The sequence below is a fragment of the Carassius carassius genome, chromosome 18 (genome assembly GCF_963082965.1).
Source record: "Carassius carassius chromosome 18, fCarCar2.1, whole genome shotgun sequence".
Lineage (NCBI taxonomy): Eukaryota > Metazoa > Chordata > Actinopteri > Cypriniformes > Cyprinidae > Carassius > Carassius carassius.
In genome coordinates, this window is record NC_081772.1 from 1,965,485 (window position 1) to 1,986,799 (window position 21,315).

Sequence of the window (21,315 nt, forward strand, 5' to 3'; positions counted from 1 at the left end):
TTTTTAATGTTTTTACGTTACGACCTTTATGAAGTAATGTTACATGCGGAGTCTAATTATAATAATGGTGAAATATCGTAGTATCATATCCACACCAAGAAATTGTATGGGTAAACTTGTATTTGCATTTATTTATTCAATTATTATTTATTTTTATTTATTTATTTCATATATTTATATATTTTCTAACAGCGATCTTTTAACTTGCCCGTTATTTTCCCACAATTCCATTTCACCGGAAACGGCAGATTCGATTGCTCGTTGCTTTTACCACGGATCCGGTGAACTTTCCGTGCGAGAAGCGAGTTGATATCGATTTGGATTGAGTGAGTACTATTTATTCAAGTATTAGTTGTTTTTTTTAGTTCATATTCAAAAAGTCTGGTACAGGACTTCGATGAAACGAGTTAATCTGTTGATAGAGGTCAGAATAAAGGCTTTCATGACCGTTAGCTCGCGGCTAGCAGTAGCCTGGTCTGGCTCGAATGTTTCCCGCTGCTATTGTTTTTGACAAATCTGTCAATTTATGAGTTTAAAATTAATACATTTTATATAAGCATCACAATTTCCGCACTTTAGCCCGTTAGCTATCATTCACCTGCTCATTTGGCTCGTTAACGTCGATGGCTAGTCGCATTGGGAGACGTTACACCGGCGTGAAATCGGCCTTTAAGTAGTTTTAAGATCTTTCGTCTGATTTCAACACATTCGGTAAGTCTCAGATTGATTTCAGTTCTTCAAGTTCAGCTCACTTTAATTTTCAGTCAAGTAACGTTAATTTCAGATGGATCTTTCACTGCATTGTTGCATATTTAGTGGATGATTTATTTCAATGTAAGTAACCTAACGTCTTTTAGAATTACCTGAGCTTTATTTCTAACATTTAAACTGCTTTCATGTGGATTTTAGAAGTTTAAACCGTTTTCATGACGATTTTAGAAATTTAAACTGCCTCATGTCGATTTCAGCCTGAATCAGTCATCCTGAGATCAGCTGATCGGTCTGTCAAGATTTTCTGATTCAGTGTATATTTCTGATTTTTTTTTTTTTACATCTATAAATTTAAAGTCACATCTAACCAATTTAAACATGTGCTCTAGTAATAGTACCACTTACTAATGCAGAACGAAGTTAAGATCTTGGTTGAGTAAGTGGAGCAGTATTGTGTATCATAGCAGCTTGCACATTATGGTAAATTCCTGTTATTGGAGTTGTTAATGTGTTTCTCTTCTGTGTAAGGTGGCTGTCCTGCCCGAGATGTCTTTCCCTCCTCATCTCAACCGGCCACAAATAGGCATCCCAACGATGCCGCCAGGAATCCCTCCACCACAGTTTGCTGGGTTTCCACCGTCAATGCCTCCCGGTAATCAAGATGAGCTAGATGTATATATTAGGGGTGTGAACCTATGGGTATCTCACAATTCAATTCGATTAACGATGCATCGATGCATCACAATGTTGTCAGACATCCTGTACATCTATTAGTAGTGGGAATCTTCAGGCACTTCACGATCCAATTCCGATTAAGGGAGTCATGATCTGATTCCAAAAGGATTCTTGATCTACATTTTTTCCCCAATTAATTCTTCTGCTGTGCAAATACATATTTACAACTTTACATCTTAAACAAAATTGCAGTTATATGCTTTTGGTCTATAGTTGGAATGTCTGTATGTCAGTACTGCCATATTAAAAACAGGAGTGTGAGTCTTCACTGGTTTCACAATTCAATCAAATTACGATTATCATTATCGTCACATTCTCAGTTATCAATATTACTGCACACGGCTACATTTTCATATAAACACTTTTTTTGTGCAAAATTAACTTTTATTATTATACAATATATTATTATATATTTTTTTAACAATTGCTTATTTAAAATAAGTGTTCAGATGTCCAAAAGTTTACAGACAATAGTTGAGGATTTTCCTTTTTTTCCTCAGCATTAGTGTTGTCATAAGACCCGGTACTTCGGTACCAAGTCAGAACTAAAAAATGACGAACCGTCAAAACAACCCTCTACATGGCGAATAAATCCCTCGCAAAAGCGACTAAATTTTACTCTGGGCGACTAAATGATGTCTATTGTTAGCAATTGGCTAATAAATTCTTAGATTTTACTCGCTAGTGTGTGTATGTGTGTGTTCAAGGCTATTATAAGATTAGCACATTTTCACTCACTGAACACTGAATGTGCGCTTTAGAGGTCTCTCTCCATCAAGTGATCTGTACTTTTCAATTCATCTCAGTGGAAGCACAGCGCACCTGTATTTGACGCGCAGTTAACTAGGGCTGTGCGATTAATCGAAATTAAATCAAAATCGTAGTTTGAGACGTTGCGATTTGCTAATCGCAAAAGCCTGCGATGTGGACGTGATATTACTCTGTTCCAGAGCATATGCTTGACTGTCATCCTTAAGTGACGGTCTTAATAACCAATAGAGTGAGCACACCTTCGGTCTCCCCAATCAGCTTTGCTCTAGCCAACTGTGTGGCAATGGCAATTTAATTCGCTGGCGCTTAACTATTACCATCCCTGTTTTGATTTCAGCAAATCAGTTCACCCGAAGCAGACAATGTGATTTAATATTCATGAACCCAGCAGCTCATCAATCCATAGTGCATTATATATTGTTAGTATGGTAGTAGAATTAGTAGTAGTATTATCTTTTAATAATAATTAACATGATCTATTACAATTTTTTTTTTTTTTTTTTTTTTTTTTTTTTACACAGAAACCCTCAATGGCCAAAAATATCTTAAGCATCATCACCATTCTTGCGTTCAATTAAAATTACAAATATGCATTCATACATGGTTATCAAGTTTTAGTTGGAATCATTTGTGTGTGTGTGTGTGTGTAAAATAGTATATCAGTCTGGCGAGTAAACTAAAAATGTTACTAGCCAATGGCGATTATATTGCCAAGGTTGCAAGTGAAGAGTTGCAAAATAAGTTTTTTTTACATAAAGGCATTGTGCTAGAAATATTACTATTATTTAGTAAAATGCATGTGATACTGCTTACTACTGTTGAAAAAATCAATAAAACGTATTTTTTTTAAAGAAATAAATCGCACAATATTTCTTCAATGTTTTGATTTTAATAGCAAATCCCCTTTCTTTACCAAAAAGTAAAATGTTTAAATTTCATTAATTAAAAGACAAATTAAATAGTTTTTCATAATTATATTACTTGTAGAAAAACGTTAAACACAATTGTAAATACGTGTAAAGAATGGCATTGGTTTTATTTTTAGTGATAAAAAGTGTTTTTTTTTTAAATAATATTTTTGTGTTTTGCTTTGGTACCGGAAACTGTGGATTTTCACTGGTATCGGTACCGAATACTGAAATTTTGGTACAGTGACAACACTACTCAGCATTATTGCCGTTGGATTATTACTGATGAGATCATAGAAAGTGGCAGCTTTAACAGGCTGCATTCACATACAGATCTATTTCTATATCAGATGTTTTGTCCTGCTCTGAAACCGACTGTGTGTACATCAATTTCATATAAAAGTATTCAAAAATGAAAGTGCATTCAACCAAAGCAGAAACTGAGCTTCAGGACAACAAACACAAAGCGCACGTGAAAGTCTGTCGGTGCACCAGTTTCATGCATCTAATGGCGCTTTTCCACTACACAGTACCAGCTCGCCTCGCCTCGGCTCTGTTTGGTTTTCCACTGTGTAAAAGTTGTACCTGTACCGGCTTCCAGGTACTTTTTTTCGTACCACCTCTGGCGAGGTTCCAAGCGAGCTGAGGCGATACTATAATGTGACGTGAAAACACAGCAGACTGCTGATTGGTCAGAGAGAATCGTCACTATTCACTGCGTCATCATTACACGCGCCAGCAATAGTATCCAGATAGTTTTTTCAGCAGTGTTTCGTTTTGCTGCCCTCAGCCTCTCCTTAAACAACGTTTGTCTTCTTGCTGTGAGAAACAGCCACACCTCGAGGATCAAAAACAACATGCACTCGATTTCCTCCATTGTCCTGTGTGTGTGGGTAGCGGGTGTGTGTCGCATAGAAGATTACGTCACGGCAGTTTCCTGCAGCGTCGCTATGACAACCAGGTACTATTGTGGAGGTACTATCTGCAATGGAAAACGGAGCGAAAAGCGAGCCGAGTCGAGTCGAGCTGGTACTGGTAATGGAAAAGCGCCATAATAGTACTGCATTCCAAACGGGCACAAAGACCATAAGCGGGAAACATATACAAGTTCCGAATCAATTCTGAAATGTTCCAATTCGATTCAGAATTGTTGAAGAGAGAATCTCAACTATTAGATCATAGAGTTAGCAACAGCAAGGGCATGGGTTCGATTCGTAGGGAGCACGTACTGGCAAAATGTGTACCTAGAAAATGCTTTAGATAAATATGTCAGCCACATGCATACATGTTGATTATAATGGCAAGATTCAGTGAGCATTTATGAAGGTGTCCAATGTTACAGCTTGGTTTTAACAGCATGGTGATGTTTGCTGAAATGTCCAATATATATTCTGAGCCCTTTTTGAGTTAATGTAATAATTTCAAGCTAATGGACGCTTCACATGTTTTTGAGAGGCTAGATTAGATCTGTTATGCATTGCTAGATGAACAGTTTATATGCTAAATGGCTCGGGCCTAAATTATTTGCATTATAAAATGTGACTTGCATGAAAATGTTTAATCCAATTTAAATTTTTCTGATGTTGCTGTTGATTTTTCTCCTTTCTAGGAACCCCAATGATTCCAGTCCACATGGGGATTATGACTCCGGGCCCTGCGGTAATGTGCTTTAATTCTAGAAAAATAGTTAGTTTAGTCATTTCCAGTCTAAATCGGTGTATTTAAGGAAGTATTTTCCACTATAAAAAGTATTGCTTTATTTTAGGGCTAGATTAAAAATATTGATATCCAAATTTTATTTGATTTTCATTATGATGAATCTAAGTCGATTCTTAAGTCCCAAGAATTGATCATTTAGATTTTTTACTTTTATTTTTTTTCAGTTGATGCATGAACAAAACATGACTAGACATTATTTTGTGCCCATCCCTTATAATAATAATCACAGTTAGCTTTGTGCTTGGTTTCTTTTGATATGAAAAAGTCTCAGGCAGCTTTCAAATTGTCACAAAATAATACTAAATTGTTCTGTGTGTGCTTCAGAGCATTTTATCTCTTCGCTCAAGCAGCACGTGAACTCATCTCTTCCTGTTTAGTACAGCACGAAATAAACATCAATGAACATCAGAAGGCTTTTAAACAATCAGAACAACTTACTAAAATGTATTCCTGTCTCATGTAATCATGTAATGTCATATGACGTCACATTTATTTTAGCAAAGGCATTCAATGTCCATAACTTTGTTAGTTATCTAGAAAAAATAACTCTCGAGAGGAGCCTTTTGCAAAATCTATGCACTACACAATTAGAAACATAGTTATATCATTACAGTAAACAGTAGAAACATTCTATCATTACAAAATAGGTATAGAACATAATTTAAATGTAAAATGTCTATATTCAGGAGTTTTCCTTTCAGCGTTTTATTGTATCGAATATAAACCAATATTGAAATTGGTACTCTGTTAAATTTTAACCTGACGGGGATCTCTGTAGAGTTTAAAACATTTGTTGAGAGATTATTTTCCTTAAGAAAATTTCACATATACTGTACCTGATATACAGTACATCCAAATGAATTGATATTGAATTTTTGTGAAATCTGTGTTAATAGAATTGCCCTAATGTTTCTCAAGTTTCTATTTCTATTCATGTATTTGTTTAGATTCCATGGCTTTGTGTTTCAAGCCGTAGAATTAAGTAGTAATCTCGTTAAAACAAGGCATGTTTTTCAATAGATGAACACGAGGAATAAAGATGTTTAACAATTTATTTCTATGCAACCATGCACATTAATAAACAGCGGAATTTACTTGCATGTTTGTACAAAAATAGTTTAACATGCAAAAAATTCTATGGCGATGAATTTGATTTTCATAGGGAAGCCTTATCTCATTTTTTAATCGGTCACAATCACATTAGTTTTTTTGTCACTTGGCTGCATATTAACTGTGATGTGATGAATCAGGTTCTCGTGCCCACGGCGATGCCTGTGATTAGTAAAGTCGCTGCTCCCAGGAAGGAAAGCACTGCTCAGGCAAAAGACAACCATGATGGCAGCGGCCCCACGACCACCGTGTTTGTGGGAAACATCTCCGAGAAAGCGTCTGACATGCTCATCAGACAGCTGCTGGCCGTGAGTATCTCAGAGCTCTGTCAATAATAATAATCACACTTTAGTCCAGTGCATTCTTTATGCATTCAGCAATGTGGACATCTTTGCATTCACTTGATGATAGTTTGAGTTTCACTCTAAAGTGAAATAGCCTTTTGGGAAGTAACATTTAATGTTTAGTGTTATTGATATTAATAAGCAGCACTTGTTTTTCAGAAATGTGGTTTGGTATTGAGCTGGAAACGAGTTCAAGGTGCTTCAGGGAAACTCCAAGGTAAACTTTAGTTTTTTTTACACCTAGACTCATTTCTTTTCAGCAGTTTGTTTTCACTCAAAATCAGTATTGTGATGAGGTTTAGTGCGGGTTGATTGAGTTAAATAAATGCTTCATCGTGTGAATGAAACAAATGCTTCATTTTTTTATCAAAATAAAAAAACTGGGGGATATTGTTGTAATTTTACAGTGAAGTGTCTCATTCTTATGTCTTATTAAATGAATCAACTTTATAATTAATAATCAAAATGAAATTGCCAATTATTTTAGTCATATTGAATTCAAAAACCGTGAGAATGAGGCCTATGGAAATATTTAACTCTGAAATGGTTTCTGAAAAAAGCTTGAATTGGCTCTTTTAAAAAGTGAATCCTAGTATGAACACCCAAATGTCTCCAGCATTTCCCAAATCTTGTAGCACAAAAAAAACATTTACAGTAAAGCCTTTATTTAAAGTAATAAACTTTTCTGTGCAGATACACTCCCCCACACTGCCTGTAAAACTGTTGATCTCTTTTGTTCTTTGCTTGCAGCGTTTGGTTTCTGTGAGTACAAAGAGCCTGAATCTACTCTCCGATCTCTTCGGTTGCTTCATGAGCTGCAGATCGGAGAAAAGAAACTTCTGGTTAAAGTCGATGCCAAAACCAAAGCACAACTGGATGAGTGGAAAGCAAAGAGGAAGAGCACCAGTGAAAATGGAGTAAGTGTAACCGTTTGATGCCAGGTTGATGCTGAAATAAAAACGTACTGTTCACTTGTTTTATAAAATTTTTAGTGGTATTTTTGACGACTGATTTGGTGACCGTCTTTTGATCTGTGTGTCTGGCAGAATGGCAAGGCAGAGGATGGAGCCGGTGAAGAGGAAGAGGAGGTTCTGGATGAAGAAACTAAGAAGCGGGACCAAATTGTCAAAGGTGCCATCGACGGCCTGATCCGGGAGTATTCAAGTGAGCTGAACGCTACATCACAAGACGACGAGTCGAGTCGCCGCAAAAAGAGGAGAGAAAAGAAGGACGAGGTTGGCTTTTGTTCACCTTGGCCTTTTGTTCTTTAATGTTTTTGCCGGTTGTTTGATGTGTATGTGTTTCAAATATATATATATATATATATAGAGGATGCATTACAAATTTAAACCACGTTCTCCATTTCTTTAGGATGACATCAATGCCATGGAGTTGGAAGATGACAAAAGAGATCTGATTTCCAGAGAGATCAACAAATTCCGTGATACACACAAGGTAAAACACTTGCTACTTCACACCATATATCAAAGGTAGAGCACAACAGCCTCTTACATCGTTTAATTTGACAACACACCAGCAGGAATAGATGCTTTTTAACATGTCAATTCAATTTAGCTCAGCAAAACTTGTATTACATTTAATCTTTAAATTCTATGATCTAGTGCAGCGATTATATTCGAGGTGGCCTTCATGTTAAGGGTGGGAAATGTAGTCACGCATACAATGCATGGACGTTCTGTGCACTTCCCTAAAAGCTAATCTATTAATTAAACCCCACCATTATGATAGAGATCATATGGTGACTAAACCAAGATGAATCTCTCAGCTTTGGGAAAAAGTTGCAAGGATAGGATGTAAGTATGAGCTTTCTGTTTTTCTCTACTTGTACTGGGCGCCCCCTTCTGGAGGACTGGGACAGGGGCAACCGCACCCACTCGCTCTGAAATTCAGCTAATCCATGTGGGTTTAATATTAAAATAGATATGGGGTGTTTGGTCAACTCTGCAGTGTTTCCTACAAGATAAAGTGATGGACGACACATTTTCTGGTTCTTTGAGACATGGAGCGGCCAGTGAGCTTGTGTGGGTCTGCTAGTAAAAGTGATGTTGGTGCTATAATAGATAATGCTGACTTGAATGACAGTGAATTGGCCAATTCGGCTCTTGTGAAATAAGGGAGCGCCCCTCCACAGCACACGGACTTCTGAAGATTCTACAGGTATGAATTTGTTCTCATTTCTGCTCTTTATTCCTGCTTGCACAATTTTTTTTCTTTTTAATTTGAAGTGCTTTTTTTTTGTGTGTGTGTGTGTGTGTGCTCGCTCAATGTCGTCTAAAAGTATTCTTTTGTTGTAGAATAACTGCAAAACTAATATTTAATTCATAAAGTCACTCTCATAACACTATTAAACTTTTACACGTCACAGACACAAAGGATTTCTCGAGTCATACAGCTTGAGGAGAGATGAAATTTTGGCAAACAGTCCCATATCTGCTTGACTCGTCATGAGCTCTTTTGAATCAGAAAAATTAGTGACCACCCACATCACCCTAACAAGTGCATAGCAACATTAAAGAAAGTAAATACATATTTTTTTACACACAATTATAAAGATATTATCTTTACAAATATTTGTTCTAATATATATTTCAAAATATTCAGAATTAGTGGGTGAAAAACTAGTTCTTGGTCTACAACAGTGCTATTTTATTTATATGCTATGTATTAATCTTTTGGATCAAATATTAAACATTTGGAGTTTCCGTTTCAATTTTAGTTTAAGCTTTAGTAATATTATGTGCTTTTGTGATTTTTAATTATTTATTTAGCTTTAATTCGTTTTTGTCTCCAATCAACAAAGTTTTTTTTTTTTTTTTTTTTTTTTTTTACTTAAAATTACTATTTTATTTCAGATTTTTCAATTACTTGTTGGACCTTTTTATATATATATTATATAACTTGTATAACTATTATAGTATATATTATATAACTATTATAGTATTATTATTTTTTTATAAGCTGAATTATATTTTGTATGTATTTGAGTTTTTTAATTTTAGTATTATTAGTTTTTAAAATAAGTAATTCCTTTTTATTTATTTTTTGTTTTAGTCATTTTACTTATTTTATTGCAGTTAGTTTCCAAGCAGCATTTCTGATTGTATAAAGTTTAGTTTTTTTTGTTTGCGTAGAACTGTGATTCATTTTGCTGTTATTTGTTATATGTTATTTAAAAGCAGCGTCACTTGTAAATGCCGTGCGTTTATGTAATTATTTTCAGCGAAATGTCTGTGTATCCACAGTTTTAGTTCTCTGTCTCGTCTTCATGTCCTCTTGTACATGTTTATTTGCTGCTGCTGCTCAAAGTTGCGTAACAGCCACGGTTCAGCGCTTATGAAATAGTTTTTATATTGAAATTAGACTTTTACATACATTTATAATGAATTCAGCAGACTTTAGTTTTCTGGGAAGTAGAAGCTGTTGATAGATATCACTCTAGCTTGATATTTTTGGCGAGCTGCGCTATGAGAGCTAAAGCCGTGGGTGTCATGCTGCTCTTCAGTGCATTTCATAATCGCTCCGTTTGATCCTTTGAGAGCCGTGTCATCTGCAGTGGGGTAAGCACTCTCTACACCTTCATTTGTTGCCTTTTCTGTCCAAACCACAAAGAAAAAGAAGCATTTCTAACAAACACAGTATCCAATGCTCCTGTCACAACGTTTTCAAAATGTCTGGAAGTTGTTTGTGAGATTGTTGCAAGCAAAGAGAATAGTAAGTATTTTATTTGTTTTCCTTGTGAATCCTGCTTTTCCTCCCAGGCCTAACAATAAAGGCTTGTAGGGCCACGGAAGCACTGTGAGTTGCTAGTCAACACCTGTAAGTGCACAAACAACAAGTTTCACAAGGATTGAAACCTCTTTCTGTTGATTATGTGATGAGATGGGAGTTACAGCGAGAGGGGTCTGGCTGCAGACTTGCACTTGCACTCTCAGACGCTTGTGCTTCCCATAGCAACGTCACTTGCAGTCTTTATTTTTTATTTATTTTGTTCTATTTATTTATAACTTTTTGTTTGAATCTCAACATCTTACAACAGTAGCCAGGTGGTGAAGACCAGAAAAAATAAACTAAATTACAATGTCACTTGCAATCGCTACTTGCACTCTCCGCTACCTGTGACGTCACTTGCAATCAACACAAATCGCTGTGGTGGTGATTAAACGATTAAAACTAAATTAGTAGGCCTACTACTATACACTGTCTTTCGTTAAGCGTTTTCCTCCTGTAGAAAAAACAAACACTTAATATGGCATAATGTATTAGGATATGTTAAGTTCAATTAAAAGACCAAATTCGATATATAGTTATTATTTAATGTACTACAAGGCAAGCACATGGCTATGAACGCAATGTGAACACTTAATGTGTCCTAATTACAGACTAAGATGATAAAGACAATTCAGTAGGCCTAGCCTATACGTCTTGTTGTTGACTCAACGTTTATACAGACCAGCAAATATGAACGTGCATTATGAAATGCATTAAGTGATTTTAAAAGGATCAGCTCCGTACAGGCAAGCGGACGAGTACAGAACGCAGTGTGTTAAATTGTACATTAAACGTTTTCCTCCTATAGAAAATCATTATAAATAAAACGCATAATGTAGCTTAATGGACAAAGACAGTGATATAAACGAGTTGTAGACCGTTTATTCTATATGGAAAAATGCTTAACGCGAAACTTTGCACGTTGCGTTTAATCACCACCACAGCGTCTTGTCTCCATTGGCAACACGCACGATTTGTGTCGATTGCAAGAGTCGCAGGTAGCAGAGAGTGCAAGTAGCGATTGCAAGTGACATTGTAATTTAGTTTATTTTTTCTTGTCTTCGCCACCTGGCTACTGTTATAAAATGTTGGGAAATTCAAACAAAAAGTTTAAAAAAATTCAATAAAATAAAAAATAAAGACTGCAAGTGATGTCACTAGCGGAAGTGCAAGTGTCTGAGAGTGCAAGTCTGCAGCCAGACCCTCTTGGTTACAGCATCCTTTAAATGTTTCTGATCTTATTCAGTTTGCAATGTCTGATTAATATATCAAAAGTGGTTTCCAGGCTTGCTTTTATTAATTGCTCAACAATTTCTTGATTTACACGCTGGTCTGTCTAGACTCTGCCCTCTGCCCTCATGCAGGCGATCCAAAAGAGAAACACACTGGAAATCTGATTAGTTTAAATTAAGTTTTAAGAAACTGTAAAATATTTGTGACATGCATGTATGGAAACCGTTTCCATTGTGGAATATATAAAAGAAAAGGTAATCACAGTTTGAATTTATTTACTTTTTCGTAATTCAAAGTTTATATCTCAGTCCAGATTTTTTTTCTCACATTTATACTAGATAAATAAGATTGTGGAAGAAAATGAAATCTTATTTTAATTTTTTTTTTCTGAAATCAATTCTGACTATCTATCTATCTATCTATCTATATATATATATATATATGTGCATATATTTATAATAAAATATTGTGAGCATTTATTAAAATTTGACGATTAAATATTTAATTCTGGAGACTTTTTTTCTTGCAATTCAGAAAAGTTTCTCTCACATTTTAGACTTTTTTTTTTTTGCAGTTATATATAAGATGTGTATAAGATAACGAGATAAAACTTTGCAAGTATATTAAATTAAATTGATGAAATAATTAAGCAGACTTGCAATTCCAAGTTTATATCTCACACTTTTTTTTTCTTTTTATTCTCAATTGAATTTACATTTCTTAATTCAGACTTTTCTCGAAATTATGAAATATAAAATTGCAAGATAAAAACTCTGAATTTGACCTACCTTCTCGCAATTCTACGATTATTTTGCAGAATTCTGAGTTGACATGCCACTATTTAGGTTTTTTATTCACCACAAACAAAAAAAAAAATCATTTTTTCGATTGGGACTTATTTCATTATAAAAAGTTGCAGAATCCAGAGAACAAATGAAGATCATTTTAAAAGTGAAGTGTGTAACTTCTGTTTCACTGGCACCACCAAAAGGAATTACAAACTCAAAATTAAAAATCAAAATTACAGACATCACTTTTAAAATTGTGCCTTATATCAAGGTTTTTAATAAAATAGGTATTTAATCATGTGACTCTTTGTAGATGTTTTTGCTTCTATTGAAGCTAAAGATGCTCTGGATGAGTGCATATGTGAATGAACTGTAAACAACTTCCTCGTAGAGTAATGTTGTGTCATGGACTCTTGTCTTGTGCATGAGCAATCGCTAATCTGAAACCTTCCCTCCCCGTTTTCCCACAGAAATTGGAAGAGGAAAAGGGGAAGAGAGAGAAGGAGAGGCAGGAGCTGGAGCGGGAACGAAAAGAGCGGGACAAGGAGCGCGAGAGGGAGCGCGAACGACGAGACCGTGAGCGGGAGAAGGACCGAGAGAGGGAGCGGGAGAGAGAGCGAGATAGGGAGAGAGAGAGAGATCGAGACCGCGAGCGCACAAAAGAGCGCGAGAGGGAGAGCGAGAGAAGCCGCGATCGCAGCGAAGACCGCAGTCGATCCAGGTACACGAGACGCCACCTATTTTATCTTGCTTCTGTATAATGCATATTAAAGTTCATAAGTGCAGTGCTACTTTGTATTCAGCGGTAACCAAGAAAACGATTTAAGCACCTCCTGCTGCAGTGTTCATTATGGTGCGTTCACACCAGACGCGAATGAAGCGTTAAGCGCGAATGATTTACATGTTAAAGGGTTAGTTCACCCAATAATCAAAATTATGTCATTAATGACTCACCCTCATGTTGTTTCAAACCCGTAAGACCTCTGTTTATCTTCAGAACACAGTTTAAGGTATTTTAGATTTAGTCCGAGAGCTCTCAGTCCCTCCATTGAAGCTGTGTGTACGGTCTACTGTCCATGTCCAGAAAGGTAAGAAAAACATCTTCAAAGTAGTCCATGTGACATCAGAGGGTCAGTTAGAATTTCTTGAAGCATCGAAAATACATATTCGTCCAAAAATAGCAAAAACTACGACTTTATTCATCATTGTCTTCTCTTCCGTGTCTGTTGTGAGAGAGAGTTCAAAACAAAGCAGTTTGTGATATCAGGTTCACGAACGAATCATTCATTTACTCAAACAGTACACTGACTGAACTGCTGTGAAGAGAGAACTGAAGATGAACACCGAGCCGAGCCAGATAACGAACAAAAGACTGACTCGTTCACGAGTGAAGAACCGGTTGCATTGGTTTTCGGATCACCAGTAGTTCTTTCGGACAGTTTGATTCAATAAATCGGTTGAAGAAAACGGTTCACCGGTTCTTTTGCGCTCGACGTAATGGCGTCGTTGGCGATGATTGCCCTTGATTCAAGCCTTCGGTTTACCCGCGCTCATAACACTAGCACAGAATCAGTTCAGAATCAATCACCAAAAGAATCAGTTCGGTTCATGCGCTCTGTGTGTCGGTCTGCTTCACGCTGAATCACACATGTGCAGTATCATCAGCTCCTCGATTCTTCTTATCTGGCTCGGCTCGGTGTTCATCTTCAGTTCTCTCTTCACAGCAGTTCAGTCAGTGTACTGTTTGAGTAAATGAATTACTCCGGGATATTGGTTTGTTTGAACTCAGAGGGAGTGTCAGCCACATTAAAAAAGTTAACAGCTTAAGTCATTTGTGGATTAATGCGTATTAGAGACGCGAACAGTTTAAAACGATTCAGTTTGATTTGGTGAACTGAATGATTCGTTCGTGAACCTGATATCACAAACTGCTTTGTTTTGAACTCTCTCACAACAGACACGGAAGAGAAGACAATGCTGAATAAAGTCGTAGTTTTTGCTATATTTGGACCAAAATGTATTTTCGATGCTTCAAAATATTCTAACTGACCCTCTGATGTCACATGGACTACTTTGAAGATGTTTTTCTTACCTTTCTGGACATGGACAGTATACCGTACACACAGCTTCAATGCAGGGACTGAGAGCTCTCGGACTAAATCTAAAATATCTTAAACTGTGTTCAGAAGATAAACGGAGGTTTTACGGGTTTGGAACGACATGAGGGTGAGTTATTAATTACATAATTTTGATTATTGGGTGAACTAATCATTTAAGTCAATGCAAAGACACGAATAGACATCCTGCGGCGCGATTCACGCGAATGAGATAAAATTGAAAAATAAACGTAGCTGAACTGTATTTGATCCCTTTTAACAAGGTACTTATAATAAATAGATGCATTTATATGAACATTTTATCCTTTATATTTTAATATTTTAATTCTAAACATTTATATATTTTAATATTTATGAATATTTATTTATCAATATAAATACAGAATTTTTTCAAAGTTATGATACCTTTTAAAAAGATGTTCATTTAAAAATATATATATATATATTTATAAACATTTTCTATTACATGTATCTAATCGTCAATGTGTGTATATATATATACATTTTTATTTATACTAACATTAAATTATATTTGTTATACATCAAATTTTACAACATTTAATTTATATTTAGACATTAATGCATTATTTAAATAAATACATAGATATACAAAATGTTAAGGTATTTATGATCCTTTTGTTTACAACAAATCTATTACTATTGTTTTTTTGTTTTTTTTTTTTGTAAAGAGTTAAAAACTGAAACTCTGTGTCTACAGTAAATGTAAAACTTCAGATATCACGTGATTGGGCGATGTCTGTTTTCAGAGAACAGAGTCGCGATAGAGACCGAGATAAGGAGAAGAAGCGTGATCGTGAGGAAGATGAGGAAGAGGCGTACGAACGGCGTAAACTGGAGAGGAAGCTGCGAGAGAAAGAGGCGGCGTATCAGGAGGTGTATTCAGTCTCTGATCACATTATTGAATGATTAGCTGTCTTGATAGATGATCTAACTTCTTTAATTACTCCACAGCGTCTGAAGAACTGGGAGCTCAGAGAGAGGAAGAAAGCCAGAGACTACAGCAAGGAGATGGAGAGAGACGAGGAACGTCGGCGTGACATGGTAAACTACTTTTTTCTTTAGATATTTAAAAATCTGCATTTAAGCCTGATCTAAGATATATCAGATAATATGGAGAATGTTTTCAACATAAATTGATAACTGCATTCAAATATTGTTTTTATTAATCTTATTTTATTAATGATTAAGTGGATAAATATATTTAGATGCAGCATTGTATTATTGGGATGTAATGTATGCAATGTATTTTAATTATTTTGGTAATTATTTTTTATTGATAATATAAATGGATGCATATATTTAAATATAGTATTGAAAATGATTTTATTCCATCATTTGTAAGTTATAATTTTTATTCATGGAAAAGTAAGTAGATGAAATTAATCCTAATAGTATACATTAGAATATATTTATTATTTCACTATTCATTTTCTTTTTTTATTAATTTATGAAAATGAAGTTGGTAAATCTACTCAAATATAATAATTCAAATATTTAAAAAGAATCATTATTTTTTAATTTGTATAATGAAAATTTTATAAGAAATATATTCAAATATAATATTGAATTATTAAATTATTACAGTAATGAAAAATAAATGAATAAATATTTTCAAATATAGTATTTTTTATTAATTGATGAAAAATAAGTTGATAAATATATTCAAGTAGTAAATATTTATTAATTAAAGGTTTTTTCCCATATATAAATTTTATAATTTTATATAAAAAATCTCATTACATTTATATATAAATTATTATATTTACTGCCTTATTTTTCATTAAATATAAAACAATACTGCAATAATACTATTTAAATACTATTATTATATTACAATTATTATATTTGAATATATTTCTCGTCAACTGTTCATTTTATAAATAATTATTAATAAAGAAAAATTATGGGAAAAAACATTTAATTAATAAATATTTATATATATATATATATACTATTGAAATATTAATATTATTTAAATGAGTTTTTTTTATGATTAAGTCTTTTTTTATTCATTAATAAATGGAAAAATAATGTGTAGGATGTTTCTGTTTAAAGGCTAAAGAAGGCAAGCGGCTGAAGGAGTTTCTGGAAGACTATGACGATGACCGAGACGACCCAAAGTACTACAGGTGAGTTCCCTGCTCCACATGTGTTGTGAACAGTAAGGAGCAGACGGTCTGTGAAACTGTGACCCAAATGGTGTGTTTCTCTGCTTTACCTGCAGGGGCAGCGCTCTTCAGAAACGTCTGCGGGACAGAGAGAAGGAGACGGAGCTGGATGAACGTGACAGGAAGCGGGAGAAGGAAGAGCTGGAGGAGATCAGGCAGAGGCTGCTAGCAGAAGGACATCCTGATCCAGACGCCGAGCTGCGCAGGGTGAGTCCCACGACTGCATTACTGCATCACCATACACTTCAGATCAGCACTTTTACATGCATATCAATCAGATACAAATAGAAATTGATGCATCCATTCAAATGTAGTATTTAAATGATTTCATTTCATTTTTTTCTTATGGACAATTTGATGCATACATTTAAATGTAGTATTTAAATGAATCACATGATTTCATCTAAATTATTTTAATGAAAAAAAAAAAGTATACAAGTATAGTGTTGAAATTACATATTTAAATTTTATCAATTGCTTTTATTAATTATTAGAGGTTACATTTATACAAACATTAATGGTTAGTATTTAAATGAGTTGTATTTTAATTTCTTCATCTGTTATTAATGAAAAAATATGAAATCTAATCAGTTATTTTATTCAATTGCAATTTTGTTTTATTAAGTATTGAAAATTGATAAATATATTCTAGTATTGAAATGATTTTTTTTTTAATTATATATATATATATATATATTAAAAAAAACAAAATAGTGAATTTAAATGTAAATTATTCATTTAAAGACTATATTTGAAAATTTATGTTTATATTTCATTAATAAAAATGATTTAAAAAATGAAAATAAACTATTTAAATTTTATGATTATTTAAATACTATATTGGACTATCATGGGACTATTTGTTGTCTTCTGCTTTTGAAATACTTGTTTCAAATCAGAGTTTTTGTGATTCATCTCGTGCTGACTGGTGTTTCATGGCGTCTCTGTTCTGCTTTTGTGTTGGTCAGATGGAGGAGGAAGCAGAGCGTTTGCGGCAGGCGTCCCTGAAGCCCGAGCCCGAGGAGGAGCGAGAGCACAAGCCCTCTCGAGAAGAGGTGGACCGAGGCAGGGAGAGAGAGCGGCGCAAGGCTCACACTCATGCTCCTGTTCATGTTCACACTCCAGCTCCCGTCCCCTCAGACGATGATGTGGAGGAAGGGGAGGAGCTAGAGGACGCAGAGGAGGTCAAACCCTGCCTCAAACCCACCATGCGGCCCATCACGTCCGCCCCCTCAGTGTCTTCAGCGAGCGGAAACGCCACACCCAACACACCCAGAGAAGAGTCGCCCTGCGGCATCATCATCCCTCATGAGAACTCTCCGCCAGAGAACCTGCTCCAGGAGGAGAACCGGCCCAAGATCGGCCTGAGCCTCAAACTAGGTGAGTTTGAGTTCACAGAGGGGTCTGATCCGGATCTTATGGCCAATGACAAATATGAGTCAAAACACCCTCTTACTTCGGTTTTGTAAATAATACTTCAGATATTCATATTTGTTTATTTAATTGCATTTTGTGTTTAAATACATTTTAATCAAATGTAAAAATTATAAATTTAAAATAATATATTCAAGTATAATATTTAAAATATTTTTTTTCCTTTAAATCATTTTCTTAATGAAAAATAAATTGATACATTTTCCAATATAGTATTTAAATAATTATAATATTTAAATGAGTCCAAGTGTAGTATTTTAATTTATTTTCATGATTATAATTTATTTATTAATAAAGCAATAAGCCCCAAGTAGCTGAAGTTTACAGTAAATTTATAACCGCTAAGGGCCGTTGTTGGGCACGTCGTGTTGTGCCTAAAACCCCCTTAGCCGTTATAAATTCAGTGTAAACCACGACTTCACAGGGCTTATTGCTTTTATAAAACAGTTATTCCATAAACATAGTAAGGTTTCACAGAATAAAACCGAGCAAATAAAGTCTAATGATATTAATAAAAACATTATTCTTCCACCAAACAATGTAGTTCCTCAGAAACAGTTTCGGGTTTCAACAAAGTGGTTGCCGAGCAACACACAGAAGTAAACAAAGGTGTGTGTTACTTTGTAGAGTAATTTAGAACACCTTGGAACGTGGCTCAGCCAATCAGAATCAAGGACCGGAACTCTCGGTTTGATAATGAAAAATTAATTGATAAATGTATGCAAATATATTATCTACATAAATATATATATATATATATATTTTTTTTTTTTTTAATTTGTATGGATGTAAAAACGGATAAATATCTAAATATTGTGTTTTAATTATTTTACATAGTAATTGTTTCATAATGTTACAACAAATATATCTATTGTACAGCAATATATTAGTGATATTTGGCTCAGTTTTTCTCCTTTTATTATCCCAAGGTCCAGCCGGTAGCCCAGGACAGCCCAGCATAGCCAAGAGGAAGAAGCTGGTGGTGGAGAGCGTCTTCAACCGCTTTGACGACGACGAGGTGGACGAGGCGCCCCGGAAGAGGAAGCTGGTGCCTTTAGACTACGAGGATGAGGAGAAGGGAGCAGACCTGAGCGCGGCGGCCGGCGGTAAAGGAGTCAATACAGAAGAGAAGCGCAAACACATCAAGAGTCTGATCGAGAAGATCCCCACGGCCAAACCTGAGCTCTTCAACTACCCCCTGGACTGGTCCGTCGTTGACACGGTCCGAGACACGCTCCTTACTAATCACAGACATGTCCGATCATTAAATCAGGAAATTACACAACCGTTTATTAAGAAAGAAATCTGTAAACGGTTTTATATTTTCCCATATTCTGTTTTATTTTGTTTTAAATGTTACTAAACTTTACAATTTTATTTAGTTCATTAAATTTTTTTTTTAAATAATGGGATATGAAAATCATAGTTTAAGTGTAACAAAACAAAAAAAAATTTGGTCCCTAATTATTTTTTTATTTTTGTCAGGATTCCATTTTAATGGTTTAATAATTTTTTTTAATGATCAAAAAGGCATTTCTGATAGCATAATACTTGTTTATATATGTAATAGGGCTCTAAATATAATTATTATTTTTTTCAGAAATTCTGTATCGTCTTGTTTTTATAATTCAATACCAATTTATTGTCAAAAACTGGTAATCAAGTGAAGGCATAAAACATTAACAGTTGAATCTTTTGAGGAAATCAAATGAAAATTGAACGGTTCTTTAAAAAAAATTTTGGCTGTTAAAATTAAAACATGAAAAGTTTCCTAAAAAATGCTGATTTTATTTAGTTATTGCATAAGTTTTTTTTTTTTTTTAATATGACAGTTTAAAATCACATTTTCTGTTTGAATCTTTCCTCCGTTCACAGACACTTATGGAGAAGCGTATCCGACCGTGGATCAATAAGAAGATCGTAGAGTACATTGGTGAAGAAGAAGCCACATTAGTGGACTTTGTTTGCACCAAGGTGAGTGTTTTTTTGGTCAGGTTTCTTAATGAATGAAGAGGCTGAGTGCTGAAGGACATTACATCTTTCAGAATGATGCTTTTTTTTACTTTGATCATTTTTAGTATGAGAATCCAACATTTTATCAGTGCAAATAATTTAGACTGCATGAAATGGCATTAGACCTCCCCTTTAAATGCAGTAGGTGACTTATTTTTTTAAATAATAAAATGATTATAGAATTAAATGTATACAAAGTATTTAAATAAAAAATGTTAACTATTTATTAATGAAAAATAAAATATGGTATTCAGATTAATTTTAAAATAATTTTTTAGTGCAATTTAAATGTATTTAAAAAAATTAATAAAATGTTTTCACAGTATTTAATTGAATAGTTTTGATTATTTTAATGAAAAATAAAAGTATTTAAATGACTTATTTTTATTAATAAAAAATAAACTTAATATATTCAAATAGTGTTTAAATGAATTACATTGTCAATTTAGTTTTCTTTAAATAAAGAAAATAATTTTAAAATATTATTTCCATTAATAAAGTAATAGAAGAATGATTGAAAATACATATTTTAAGTACAATATATTTAAATGTAATCGGTTTCTTTTAATAAAGTAATAAAATTAATTTATAATTGATTTATATACGATATTTGAATAATTTATCAATCATTTTCTGTGTGTGTCCTCAGGTAATGGCTCACAGCACACCTCAAGGCATCTTGGATGACGTTGCGATGGTAAGTTTGCTCTTTCGCACAGTTTAAGGCGTATTTCTAGGACCACACCATCTGAACTCTTCACCTTCATCTCCTCAGGTGCTGGATGAAGAGGCCGAGGTCTTCATCGTTAAAATGTGGAGGTTATTGATTTACGAAACTGAAGCCAAGAAGATCGGCCTCGGGAAATGAACAAAGCCCATGAACTTTGCTTTTTACTTCCCGTTTGGGCCAGACAGCTCATCTAGGTTTCAAAGCAACTTGGGAAACTCGACCTTTGGAGTTAATAGGTATGGAGCCGCTTGATTTCTCACGTCCCAGACGACGAGCGCCGAGAGGAAGAGGTTTGATTTCGACGGTCTTCAGCGTAGCTACGTCTCGGCCACTAAGCGCTTCTTTCTGAGGAAGCTGTTGTAAATTGTCACTGTAATGAATGCCAATCTCGTTTGGGTTGTGATTTCACTATTTCTGTTATTTTAGTCGCTCTCGCTCAACCGAACCAAAGAGTTTTCCCAGTTGTTTCACTAAAACTAAAGCAGTTGTGATTGGACCCCGACACTGTTCAGAAGCTCTCGCTAAACTGATTGACATCGAAACGATTGATTGTCTTTGTTTTTGTACTTATCAGTGGATGTGTTTTGAATAAAAGTGAATCTGTTTTTTTTTTTTTTTTTTTTTTTTTAGTAAAATCTTTGTGTATTATTAATGTGTCGTGGTCTCAGCTTTGGAGCTGCACGTCAGTTCATGGATGTTTACTCATAACAGGCCAAACACAACA

The 21,315-nt window shown here is 34.5% G+C and overlaps 1 protein-coding gene across 2 annotated transcripts; it reads left to right on the plus strand.

Moving 5' to 3' along the window:
• The first annotated feature begins 189 nt into the window (after nucleotides 1–189).
• rbm25b (RNA binding motif protein 25b) lies at nucleotides 190–21,210 on the plus strand. 2 transcript variants are annotated; one of them, XM_059498158.1, is made up of 18 exons: nucleotides 190–326; nucleotides 1,240–1,363; nucleotides 4,735–4,784; nucleotides 6,095–6,262; nucleotides 6,458–6,515; nucleotides 7,049–7,215; nucleotides 7,345–7,533; nucleotides 7,670–7,753; nucleotides 12,579–12,829; nucleotides 14,993–15,119; nucleotides 15,198–15,287; nucleotides 16,302–16,375; nucleotides 16,471–16,621; nucleotides 17,383–17,794; nucleotides 18,778–19,070; nucleotides 19,724–19,822; nucleotides 20,511–20,558; nucleotides 20,637–21,210. In XM_059498158.1, exons 2-18 carry the CDS (start codon nucleotides 1,258–1,260, stop codon nucleotides 20,727–20,729), a joined length of 2,460 nt encoding a protein of 819 aa, XP_059354141.1. In that variant the 5' UTR covers nucleotides 190–326; nucleotides 1,240–1,257; the 3' UTR covers nucleotides 20,730–21,210. The 2 variants fall into 2 exon arrangements, with proteins under 2 accessions (XP_059354141.1, XP_059354142.1); XM_059498159.1 differs by lacking the exon at nucleotides 190–326 and adding an exon at nucleotides 420–711.
• Nucleotides 21,211–21,315: the final 105 nt, after the last annotated feature.

Bases quoted from the DNA above. Each gene is read 5' to 3' on its own strand.
- rbm25b (XM_059498158.1), top strand. From the start codon at position 1,258: ATGTCTTTCCCTCCTCATCTCAACCGGCCACAAATAGGCATCCCAACG. The intron at 6,263-6,457 runs GTGAGTATCTCA...CTTGTTTTTCAG, and splicing joins TCATCAGACAGCTGCTGGCC to AAATGTGGTTTGGTATTGAG. The intron at 19,823-20,510 runs GTGAGTGTTTTT...GTGTGTCCTCAG, and splicing joins TGGACTTTGTTTGCACCAAG to GTAATGGCTCACAGCACACC.